General features: G+C 46.4%; 1 protein-coding gene across 2 annotated transcripts in view; it reads right to left on the bottom strand.

The window, feature by feature from the left end:
* Nucleotides 1–4,218: 4,218 nt before the first annotated feature.
* The window catches only part of SDC2 (syndecan 2), a 72,540-nt gene continuing 63,717 nt past the window's right edge, over nt 4,219–13,041 (bottom strand). For both annotated transcript variants that reach the window (XM_081116972.1, XM_081116973.1), the window contains exons 3-5: nt 10,138–10,271; nt 7,627–7,762; nt 4,219–6,699 (exon numbers count right to left, since the gene is read on the bottom strand). In XM_081116972.1, the coding sequence (XP_080973098.1) occupies nt 6,536–6,699; nt 7,627–7,762; nt 10,138–10,271 (434 nt within the window). In that variant the 3' untranslated portion in view covers nt 4,219–6,535. The remainder of the gene's footprint in view (nt 6,700–7,626; nt 7,763–10,137; nt 10,272–13,041) is intronic.

The raw sequence follows: 13,041 nt of genomic DNA, 5'->3' as shown, positions 1-13,041 counted from the left end.
ATGTCATGTCAGCTTTCGAAGGCATTTCACAGTTGCTGCAAGAGCACTGTGGGAATCGAGCCAAGTGGCTTTAGAAGCAGCCCAGTCCCTTAGACGTCGACGACACTGCCAAGAGCAAAATAAAAAAGAGCCGTTGCCTAGTGTGGCATCTGGGCCCTGCGGCTGCCAAATCATATCCATTAGCCGTGCCAAAGTAATCCACAGAGAAATTCCCGGTGAGGGGCCCAGTGGCCCAGCGAGCTAGAAAACTGCCCGCCGTCCAGGCGACCAGCGGGTTCCCTTCTGCAGAGCCCGCTGGGATCGCCAGGCAACTGGAAGCGAGTCAGTAGAAAAATGTCAGTTCCTGCCTGCCTTTTCGTAGAATGGGCACTCCATTCATCGCGTGCGTGGCGAGGCTGGGGGTGGGGGGCGTGAGAGGGACAGAGCCAAGGAGAGAGAGAAGGCACCGGAAAGCAATGATAAAATGAACAAGGGGCTTTTCCTACATCGCCCAGAAGACAGGGTTAACATGACCAAGTGAACTGAAAAGAGGGGTGGGGAGAAAATTTAGAAAAGAGAGAAATGAAAGACTGGCCGTTTCCTAGTCTCTTCCCCAAGTACGGCAGGAAGCTGTGACACGGGGACTGAAATGCCGCCTTGCAGGGAGGCGTGGGGAGAAAAGGGAAAGCGAACCAAGAGCTCGGGGGGCTGCCAGGCCGGGCAGAGGCTCCCTCCCACCTGCACAGCTGCCTTGGGCTTTCCTTCTATTCAGATCGTTACAAGAAAACAGATGGCTGCAAACGCCTGGATTTTAAATTTATGAATGGAAATTTGAACAGATGTTAGCAATCAAGATGGCATATAAGAATTTTTTTCATACCATGTTTACAGCCCGGCCTCCTTCACATAAACGGGAGAGAGGTTCATAAAAAGGGTAGTTTTTGATCTCCGGACAGCACGGACCCAGCATGGCGGTGATGTGGCACAGTAACGGAAATATTGGAAGAACAAAGGAGGAAAACACTAATAAGTTCCCTGTGCAGATGCTAAATGTTTATCTAAAAAATGATAAAATGTATCTGGAAGAAAACCATTAGCCCATCAGAGCACTTTCTGTGTTTTAAGTAGGTGAAGTTCAAGTCCAAGGTTTTAACAAATATCTGTGAACACCTACTTATTTCAATTGTTTAGACTTTTGACATGATACAGAGCGTTCGTTCGGTTTGGTTTGGCTGAAGGTCCCAGACTTACGGGGCCTCACTAAGTTTCAGAGAGGAATCGAGTAAGAGGCTGGTGAGAGACATGGTGATGTGTGCGTGCATCCGTCACCCAACCTGGGAACCGGGCTGGGTACCAGCAGCAGGTGGGGAGCGGCAAGATGAGTTAAACCTGATCTGAGTCTAAAGCACACTTAGATCCGAAGGCAAAAGCAGGTACGTAGAGCACAAGGCTGGAACCAGGTGTATGCTGGAGTCGAGTGAAGAGAAAGCGGCGAGGTTGGTGGGGACTGGGTAAGGACAGTGATTCCTGATATGCTAAGAAGGACAGAGTCTAGAGCATGTGCCCATCTGGGAGACGAGTATTTGTATAATGTATAATGTCAATAAACCATTTATCATCTTTTCATCTGGGTTTCCAGACATGGTGGCCCCCTGCGCTCTGCAGAATCTGGTCACTTCTCGCCACTTCCACCCCCCACGATTGTCCCTGTCCTTGAATACTGCAATTGCCTCTCAGCAGTCTTCCTGCTGGGTTTTTGCCCACATCTGCCACCCACAAACCACCTATTCTCAACACAGCACCTTGAAGCAATCCCTTTGAAGCAGTGGTTCTCCAAGAGGGGCCTCTGGACTAGCAGCAACGGCTACATCTAGGAAAGTTGTTGGAAATGCCAATTCTCAGGTTCTACGCACCTATAGAATCAGAAACTCTGGAAGCGGGGCCCAGAAATCTGTGTTTTAATAAGCTCTCCCAGTGATTCTGAAGCCTGTCAAAGTTTAAGAATGAATTTTAAGCACAGACCAGATGATGTCACTCCTTGGTTCAAAATCTTGCAACGGCTCTCCAAGGTCATTACATCGGTTACAAGGACGTCCATGTACCATCTGGCCTGTGACTCCTTCACCTACTGCCCACCATTCTAGTCTCTAGCTCACTCGTTTCTCGGCCACACTCACGGCCTTGGCACTTGCTGCGTCTTCTGCGTGCAATGCTCCCCAGATCCCCCGATTCCCTCCTCCACCCACCATGACTCAATCTCTCACCACCTTCAAGCCTCGGCTCAAATGTCACCGTCTCATTGATATATTACATATTTATTGTCTGTCTCTTCCCACTAGAATATAAGCTCCTTGAGAACAGGGGCTTTGTTTGGCTGGCTCCTGTGTTCCCAGGGCCTGGAACTGGGCCCGGTACAGAGTGAGCGCCTGGGGAACATTTGGTGGGGGAATGAATAAATGACCCTGTATCGAGGTTCTAACAGATGCCAGATACTGCGCTAAGTGCGTCACCTTATTAAATGTGCGTCGTTGAATTCCCACAGGCCAATGGAATGGATGCTATTATCTTTACCTTACACATGAAAAAATAAGCTAAGGGGAAAAAAATAACATAGTAAAAAAAGTGATAAAATAATAAAAGGACTGAAAAGGGGTTACTAAAAAAGGAAGCTTTTTAGGATCCCCAAGTTCTGGGTCTGACGTGGAGCCAAGCCCACCTACATTTTGTACCATCTTTACTGCTTTTCTTTGCACTGATCTAGACAGAGGACATCCAGGTTTACTCTGGTATTGACCCAAGCAGAATATCATTAAGGAGGTAAAAGTCCTGCTTTCGGTGGCCCCAGGACAAGGCTACCAGCAGAACCACTGTCTTGTTTGCTATGTTCCCATTAAACACTGAAAATAGAGATATTTTCTCAATATTCAAATAGTTCTTACTCTTCAGCCCAATTACTTAAAATATATTAAAAAAAAGACAGTTCATACTGTATGTTATTAATGACCTGGGAGAAGTGGATACTTGAACATGTTCGTTAATTTGCTCAAAAATGAGCTTCCTCTGATACATTACGGAGATTTTCTCCCCCTTTGCAATCACAGGTTGTTTCCCTGCTAAACATATGCTAACACGAAAACCCAGTCCTGTGAGCAGAGCTAAAGAGTGAATCTGGTAACGGTTCATCTAAACAGACAGACTGCTAGAAGGCAGACCCAGGGCCACCCGCCTTCTCCATCTACTTACCTCTCCAGATCCTCTCATCTCGTCCTATAGCTTTTAATACCATCTACACGCTGTTCACTCTGTGTCATCAGCCGGGGTCCGGGAAGGAAAACAGAACCCACGCTGCTAATGCAGAGCGGGAATTCAGTCCAGGGAATTAGTTACAAAGATGTTGGAAAAGCTGGAAGGGCAAACTGGGGACGGCGAGGCAGCCCAGAGGATAGCAACAGCAGGAAGCCGCTAGCCTCCCTAAGGCCGGAGAGGCAAAGGGGGAAAGGGGGGTTTCTGAGAGTTTAGGAACAGTGGGAGCTGGGAACCTCGAGGAGGGTCCGTCCACAGGGAATTCAACCCACGGGGGGGATTCATCAGTGCTGGAGGAGCTGCCCAAAGCAGGGAGAGGGAAGGTGCTCTGGCTTCTCCCTTCCACCGGCCTGCATTATGTCCGTCACAGAGATCACCACCGGCTGATCATCCCCACTTGTCTAATTTTGCTTCCACTATGCACCCCTCTCAAACCCCACGAGAGCAGAGTCCCTGTCTACCAACTGCACCGCTCTACCCCGGGCTTCTAGGAGGCGGCATCTTCAGTAGGCAAATATCTATTGATTAAACCTGCTGCTTTGCACCTACAAGCACTTGTTGCTTGAATGCTATTTGGCCAAGGCAACTGGAATGAATTAGCCTCGTTAGTGCTCAGCACGCCTGAAGCCCCGAAGCCCAAAGCCTCACACCGCCATGCCATTTGAGTGTTAGGACTACTGCTTGGGGGACACCCTTCCAGCTAATTCCCAGGAATCCAGTTCAGGTACCTGTGGTTGTAACTTTAAAAAAAAAACAAAAAACCCATGCGCTCCACCCCTTTCCCCCCATATGCTGAAAATGGAGTTTAAATATTGCGGGTCTCGCCTACACACAGATCATTCACGGGTGGCCAAGGAAACAGGAGATCTTCACACCGCCTTTAATATTTACAGGGGACCAAAATCTTCCTGACCTCGGTAATCAGGACTAACGCTTTTTATAGCACTATTTATTGCATCTGAGAAGTAAAAAACATAAAACCAGGCAAGAAACACACAGTTGGAGAACGGGATGGCAGTCTATACAATGATGTCTTACTTTCAGCGTGACAGACTTTATTTTGGCACTTGAACAAATATTTTGCTTTCCAGCAGTGACAAAATATTTGCTAGCAACGTTCTCTTCCTGGCGTAGATTTCCCAAGCGGTTGTTATTCTACGAACTGAATTTCACTGTGCGCGGCGCTGCTGGGGGGATGCTCACGAGATTCCTAACCTTGAACTTGGGGACTGGGGACCTTGTGCAGCTTTAAGCTGTTGTCTCCTTTTCATCACCCCAAAGTGATTCTGTAGGTGACAGGGCAGGAATTGGAGATTTAAGGCCATTAAGAATTTAAGTAAACACCGTTCCGAGTGTTGCTTTCCATTTTTTTAAAAGAAATGAGTTCTGTGGCCACCCCAGGGAATGTTCTCGCAATGAAGTATTCATCTTTATTGAAAGAAGATTGTATGTTGGAAAGGTGGCCGTGTTTGCCGTCTTCTTCCCACTTGGGCAGCTCACAATTTAAAACAAAGTTAATGGTAAAATAGAAAAAGGAAATGTTTAGTTAGAAAAAAGTCCCCAGGCAGGGGACTCCCCTACTTCCATCTCCTCCGGCACCGCCGGCGGCGGCGACCTCAGCCCTAAGCAGCGAGGCCCTCGCTACACACGGCGCTCCCTGCCCCTCTCCTTCCCTGGGTGTCAGCGACGGTGTCCCACCCATCAGCGATCCGTCAGGCTTCGGGAGAGACTGGGAGCCCAGGTTCCAAGGCAGATCACCCTATGCAGCTAAATCTAAGACACTGACGCCAGGAAAGCTCTCTTCGGTGCTTTGGAATTTATAGCCCTAAAAGTTGTTTGCAAAAGCAGGCATCTGTCTCAAGACTGCCATCGGCTGTCCTATAAAGCCTGCAAACGCCGCAGTTCCCACCCTGGCAATCCTCGAGCATCTACCCCCCAGTACACACAGGATGATACGTTTCGATTTCCTCTGGCCAGTTCGGACGCGAATCCGTAACAGTCCTAATGAGGAGCTCTTTGGTTATGACTTACAGACTCTGGGGACGCTCAGAAATCAAACCCATGTCACCCTTCAGGGCAGATGGTCACTGGCAAAGGGGAGATGTACATTTGATCGAAATGTACAAAATTTATAACTGACATTTTCCATTATTAGGCCACATGATTTATTCAGTAGTTTTTATGTTCCCAAATTACAATTTATGTCTATTCATAAGTCTACAAAAAAGTTACCATTAGAATTGTCTGTGCTTATAAAATACCAACTTTTTTTTTAACTGTTATATATACTCACGAACACCAGTCTGTGACGAGTTACATAGAATCATAGGCACTTTAAAGGCTTAAAAAGACGTTTACAACTTAAATGCATTTTTTTAAGAACAAAAACTGATTGTTTTCCTTAAACTCCTACTCATACCTTCAGATTGCAAGAAATTAACAAATACAGTGGCCAAAGAAATCTGCAGCAACTTCTCAAAACACTGTTAGCATCTTTGGGTTTGCTGAGGCTTGTCAGTAACTCACATCAAATCCTTCCATAAGAAGATCGGATCAGATACGACTGAACAGTTTTCTGGTAATAATCCAATTTTACACATTAATTTGCTGTTGCGAATCTGCCTGAAGCTACAGGTCATGAAAAAACAAAGTGTAAAATGGATAGTCTGACACTTAAAAATTTATACAAAGGAGGCTGAAGTTTACAGATTTGAAAATCACATATACACTAAATTACCATTATCTGAATTATCCAAAGACGAACTGCACCGTAACAGCTACAAAAGGCATAGAGTTCTGTTTTGTTTTCCAGGGGACACGAGGGGAGAGCCGAGAAGGGAACAACAGATAAATTAACAAAGTGAGACCGACTCGGTCAGGTCAGTGGGAGACATGCCGACACAAACTAAACAGGTCTCGTCTTCGAACCATTGAACAAAAACAATCATTTCGTATTTGCACATAGACGTTTAAACCGACTCCATGAACATCGAGCATTTTCATCACATCGTGTCTTGCCACTGCTATTCACAGAACACTGCCGATGTTAAGTTTTAATTTTACGTTGTTCTAAAGAAATACATGGAGAGTTTTAAATACAATGGGATTTTCTCATTAAAGGGCCAGAATGGCTCTTTAATAAAAACAAACAAACAAAAAACAACCCAGAAAAACAAAAAAGATCTTCATTATTCTATGCAAAAGCTTTATTTCTGAAAGTTCGGCCATCTCATAAATAGAGACTCGCGGGGGCTCAGGCGTAGAACTCCTTGGTGGGCGCCTTCTGGTAGGCCGCGCTCGACGGCTTGCGCTCGCCCAGGTCGTAGCTGCCCTCGTCCTTCTTCCTCATGCGATACACCAGCAGCAAGATGAGGAAAATGGCGAAGAGGAAGCCGATGACCCCGCCCGCGATCACAGCTGCAACACCGAGGGCGACACGGCTTTTAGGAGACATTCAGGGTTGCAGGAATGGCCCCGCCTATGTCACACCCCTTGCCCAAAAGGCTTCCTTTGAACAACCCCCCCCCAACCTTCAAGACCCGGGTTCAGTGAAGCAACCGGGTGACCGTGCAGATCTGACATCCTTCAGGATGTCACAATCCTTTGACTTGTATTAACACCACCACCCAAAAGCCCTGTTAAGGAAAACCTGGCTGTGAGCTCAACTAGTTCTATACTTTCAGATTCTTTAGTCTTTTCCGTTCTCACATTTCACAGTCTCATCTTCTCATTGCTTTTTCAAGGAAAACACAAAGCGTGCTATGATTTGCTTAAAGTTTGTAAGGGTAAAGGGGGAGAAAGCATGCAAAAAGTTTTTTCAAGACTCAGATTTGGGACTGTCCTTTCAAGGACTATGTGTTCTTAAGTCTTGTACACCTTCCCCTTCGAAAAATCGAACGTTAATGCTTTCATCAGACACGTTACAATGAGAGCAACGCCCTTAACATCTTGGGTGTTACTTGTGTCAGTTCCCTTTTCCATGAAGAACTTGCCCTTCTCTTTAATTCATTCTGAAATCAGAGTGACTTGGAGCAGGACGGATGGATCCTCACATCCTGCCACCCCCGCCCAGTGGTTCTAGACCAGTTCAGACCTTAACCTTCCCCTTCTCCCCCCACCCAGGCTCCCCCCCAGTGGCTGGCCAAGGGCAAGCCCGAGGGAGCGGACAGAAGACAAAGACAACATCTGCCTAACTCTTGCCTCTCACTCTGGAATGACACCCCCGCCCCCCAGACGGCTTTCAGGTGACATTCAGCCAGCTGGGTCTGCACCCCTGACTCTCACTTAGACAGAGAGAGAGGCCCATGGAGGGAGCCTCTGCCCTGACCCCGCCAGGCTACCCACCTGCCAGGACTTCTGTTCTTTTAAACAGGTTGTCTGGGTGCTTCTCAGTATATACATCTGTACCCTCTTCATCTGGGTCCGTTTTTCTCTCCGAGTCCGAGTAGTGAACTTTCTCTTTATCAGTTTCTTCAGGTGACTGGAGGTATGGGAAAGGGAAAGGTTGTAAAGAGTTTTTTAATGTGTTGAAAAATAATTATATTTCAAAGTTGCTTTTTTTTCTTTCAAACAAGTTTAGGAAATAATTGGAAGAACCACTTTGTGTGATGTTTTCACCAAAGGGGTGTGTTCTATGATAAACCTATGTAGTTCACGGATTTTTATAACAGAAAATCACGCATACTGGCAAGACAGATACAGTGAGTTCATAACAACCCTGACGACATGGTTAGGTTGTTTTCGTTGACATTTCAAAAGATCTCTCCTTTCTCACCGCTCTTCTGACTTCAGGCCACCATCCCCTCTCTGGCTGCTCCAACCCAGTGGCATTGTCCCAGCTCGCCTCTCTCCATCCCTCTGCTGCACAGGGCACTGTGCCAGCTTCCATCTAGACATTCTCTCCGGTTGCTCCCCAAAGGCTCTTCCTGATCCCTCTCTGTGGGGAGTAGCCCCCAGGCCTACTCTACAATCCTTCCCTTGACGTATGCACTCTTACCCGGTCAGCGAGCCCTGAGCTAGAGCTTCAGGGGACCAGGGTGCTGCCAGTAGCTCCTGTGTGATCCTAAGTCGCCACTTTCCTGGACCTTGGTTTTTTCAACCAGTGAAGAACACTCTCAGGCTCTTGGGTATCCCACAGTCCTAAAGGATTAAGTCTAAGATGATAACTCTCAACACATCATCTCCGGTCAGCATTATCATCATTTACCCGGTAGCCTGTAGGACTCTAACCCTGGCTGCAGCACCGAATCAGACCCGCTTTCTATTTCCATGAATGGTACCAACCGTTCTTTTGCCCCCCCCAGGTTACTGTTTTTGCACGTTCCAAACTATATCACAGTTTGCTGTGTCACAGTCCTGCTAACTTGCTCTCACCATTCTCTCCAGCCAAGTTCCTCCCTGAGTTCTCATTTCCACGGCCTCGTTCAGGTCTTGATCACATCACACCCAAGTCTTTGCAACAACCTCATAACCGCATATATTGGGCGGCTTCCAGACTCCCTCAGGCCTGATCCCCAGTAGGAAACCCTGCGCAGCCATCTCTGTCACCACTTACTTACCAAAATTGATCTTACCATCCGTGCCTGGGTTCATGTATTTCTCCTAACTCCAATCCAAGTTTTCCACTCCTTTCATTGTCCATCTGTCCCTAACAAAGCCCTCCCTTGTCTTTCACCTCTCTGAAACCCAGAATACTTTACAGTCTACAACAGGCGCACATAAATCATCTGCTGGCTTTCTAACACTCAGCTCCAACAACTGTCCCTCTAGTGTGAATGAACTACAGTTACAATGAAACCGAAAAAGTTTAAAAAAAAAAAGGCAGGACCTACCACTGCAATGGGGTAGGGAAGCTACCACTTATTTTTGCTGTTTTTAAAGCTCACCAGACAATTCTATGGTTTGAAAACCAGCGGGTTAGAGAATCTCAGTTTACGTGAGAATTCCTTCTACAGCATACAATCAATCTGAAATAACTTAACTCTTGCATACATGTGCAAAATGAAAGTACCAAAAGGCAGCCCAGATGATTAAATGAAGCCAATTAAAGATCTGTCACATCCATGTCTGCTTGTCTAAATGCCATGGGAACGTAATGGAAGGAAAGATTAAGAGCAATGTTCTGCTCGAACAAACAACTGTTCTTTTTATTTTCTGTCACATATAAATATAAAACAAAACAGAAAGAATATCTATAATGGTGGCATGAAGGCCACTGTGAGATCCATTCAAAAGCCAAGTCTACGTTAACAGTATCCTAGAGGCAGTGTTCAATTTAGCTTTGCCATGTAACTATAAAGTAAAAATTTAATCACTAGGATTAATATCATTCATTATCAATATTACCAATTATCAGTACCTAGAACAGTATGTGACACGTAATGGGTAGCACTCGATAAATCTCCCACAAATGACTGTTGTGACTTCTACTCACCGACTACTCTGTGTGTGTGTTGAGTAGGCTTTGTTTTTTAGAGGGGTCGTAGGTCACAGCAAAATCGAGTGGGAATACAGAGAGTTCCTTTTACCGCCTGGCCCTACTATGTCCAGCCTCCCCCACTTCAACAACCTCCCCCAGAGGGGGCATGTATTATAACCAAGGAACCCACATCGCCCAGTCATCATCACCCAAAGTCCATAGTTTACGTTCTTTGGGTTGTCATTTTTTGGGTTCTCACAAACATAAAATGACATGCATCCGCATGTATCTTCTTTCGCTTGACCTGACACAATCATCTAACAAAAAGACCATCTGTCCTTACATATTTTCCAACGGGGCCCCTTAAAAGGACGATTGTGCAGGAGTAAGTGAAGGAGCATTTAGTGAGCTGGCAGCCCCCGCAGCACAGCACGCACCTTTGTCTCGGCTGGCATCTTGGTCTGCACCTTCAGCGTCGAGGTCTCCGCCTGTGGCGCGGTGCTGGTGAACGGCACCTTCGCAGGTGGTCGAGATGTGGTCGGCTCGGGGCTCTCCATGTCCTCGTCGGCTCCTGGAAAAAGCAGCAAAGGTGAGCTGAGGACACGCGTCGGGGTGCAGGTGTCCACGTCAGCGGACAACACTGTCCGAGGCTGACGCTGACGCTGTTCTTTCCAAGGCCCGCTCATCAAGAATCCAGGAGTCTGCCCTGCGATGGAGCGCGGCTTCACAGGGGTTCTGTGGGTCGCCTGGCAAGTTTTAAAAATATTATCCTGAACCTTCTCAAGTAGCCCTTTTATTTGTAATGTTTCATCTTTCCTGCTTGATGAGATTTCTTCCCTTCTACATGCTCCATTTTCTATTTTAAAACATAAAACAAAAACCAAAAAAAGGAGAACTCTCCAAGGTTGACCCCTTATCTGAAGGAGCTGCTGCCCTCGGCCCCTCTGCCATGTTGGGTCAGAGTCTTCCATTAAATGCATTTTTAGTACCACTTTTCTTACCCTAATTTATCTGTGTAACTCTTCTCCCTCACAACATTTATCTGTGTAACTACTGGTTAAAGTCTCCCCTCCAGGACTGGAAGCTCCGTAAGGCCATGGGATGGCACCTGATTTGTCCCCTGAATGTCCCCAGCAAATACAGGCTCTGATCCAGTATTTATTCACCGGGTGACTAACCACCGGCTGCAACCTGGCACCGGTTTTTTTCTTTTTACCTTTTTACCACAATAACGTTTGAGAATTTCTGCCATTCAAATACAACATTCTTTTTAAGTTCACCATCCGTCAAATTCGTAACCTCTCGAATAAATTCAAACTCTGTAACTCCAACTAACCTGTTTCCTCAGACAGAAGCGAATGATGAATACCTCGATTTCCTCGCAGAATCCTGTTAATGTAATAAGCAGCTGGCAAATGCAGAGGTAATGTGCTGGAGACAGCACCATGGCTACGAGCGTGGTGCATTTTCTAATATTTTAATATATCCACTCTCTCCTTTAGTTTCAGCACATCCACTCATAATGCAGAGAAGAAATGGCAGAGTACATCAGGATAAATATTGGATTTGGCGCTAAACAAACAACCCAACAAACCTAGTACTGGGCCTGGCATGTATTAGTTCTGTGACCTTGGCAAGTAATGCTCGAGTCTTAGTTTCTGCATCTGGAAAATGTGAACTAGTTCTCAGAGGTTCAAGGGTGCTATATATTGGAGAGCATTTTGTACACAGAAAATGTTTTGTAAAATGTCATTAGTGACGAGGGGCCCGGAAATACGCTGCTCTTTCGTATCAGCTTACCTGGTTTTCCATCAAAATTTTACATATAATATGCTTGATCTGCTGCTCCTCCTATGACAAATCATTTTCTTAGAAAAATATTTTCAATGAGAAATTTATACAGTTAAGGGCTTTCAACACCCCCTTGGTTCACAATAGCTACAAACGTGACTCGCCGAACTAGGAGTGTGGAGAGTCTGTTGTGAGGGAGAAGAGATTCTATAAAGTAGAGAATTCCCTCGAGCTGGCACTTCTGAAGGTAGAGACAGATGACTGATCTGCCTCGGGCAGTTCTTCTCTAGCATTTATCTTTATCAAACACGCTGACCCTCCTGCCAAACCAGAAACCTGGCAGCCCCCCGGCCCCATCAGCAGAGCAGGACTGCGCAGACAGTAAACTTAAGGACAATCTTGGCAGAAATCAGCAAAAGGACTTGGACAACAGCTACAGATCTCTACCCACTCTTGGATTCTAAGATCTGTGAAATGGGGATAAAAAAGCACCCACATTTATTATTTCCTGGGACATTTTGAAGATGACAGTTACAAGGCACTTTTGAGGTGCTAAAGAAAAAAAAGAGGTGCCATGAGCGAACATATTAATAGAGCTGTGGGCTACGGAGAAGCACTTTTCACACTCAGCCTGTGCGTGCGATATGTACCACTCTCCCGAGAAGAACGAGGCTATTTTTACATCAGGCCTGCACTGTAAGCTCGTTGTTACTAGGTCAGCCACAACCTCTCGGTTTTTTCCAGACTTGCCATTTTCTAACTTAAAACACTCACTCTTATGTAGCTAGATCTCTACCAAAGATACAGTTGATTTTAATTTGTTCTGGGTCATTCTGAAGCCCGGGCCAATCTGATTATCAGACAACTATGTTCAGCATAACTTTTACCATCTGTTGAATTTACAGTGAAAATGTAAAGCAAGCAGGGTTCTGGATAAGACTTTCCCAGCACGCTGCTGACCACAAATTCCTAACCTGATCATTTCCTCTTTCTCAGAGCCTTGGGGGCCACTCTTGGCACAGGTGAAACATTTACTATGTCGGGGAGAGTCCAAAAATGGCCAGAATCGCTTCTTCCTCCTTGTACCCACATCCTCTGCAGCGTCACTTTGTAGCTCTTTTCATTAAGAGGTGGCATATGGGCTGGCCTTATGACTTGCTTTGACCAATAAAATAAAATGTGGTCAGGATGCGGTGCCAGTGCTAAGCCTGGGCTGTAAGGGGCTTTGCACACTTCTGCTCTCCTGGGATCTCTGCCTCCACCCTGTGAGCCACGGCTGGCCTGCCACAGGACGAGAGGCCACGTGGACCACAGCCAAGTCTGCCCAGCTGCTCCGGAGATCTGACAAAGTCCAGCCAAGGTCAGCAAAGCTTCACTCCCAGCCCGCAGCTGACCACTGACATGGGCAGGAGCCCACTTGGTGCAGCCTGAGCTGCCAGCCCGTAGAACAACGAGCTAAATACGTGACTGTTGCTTTTAGCCACTACATTCTGGGGTGGTTTGTTATGCAGCGTTACCGAGGCGACAGATAGCTGATACACCAAGGAGCT

Source organism: Miniopterus schreibersii, assembly GCF_964146895.1.
Source record: "Miniopterus schreibersii genome assembly, chromosome: 17".
NCBI lineage: Eukaryota > Metazoa > Chordata > Mammalia > Chiroptera > Miniopteridae > Miniopterus > Miniopterus schreibersii.
The sequence above is the reverse complement of the archived record's forward strand: the minus strand, read 5'-3'. Positions and strand labels throughout refer to the sequence as shown.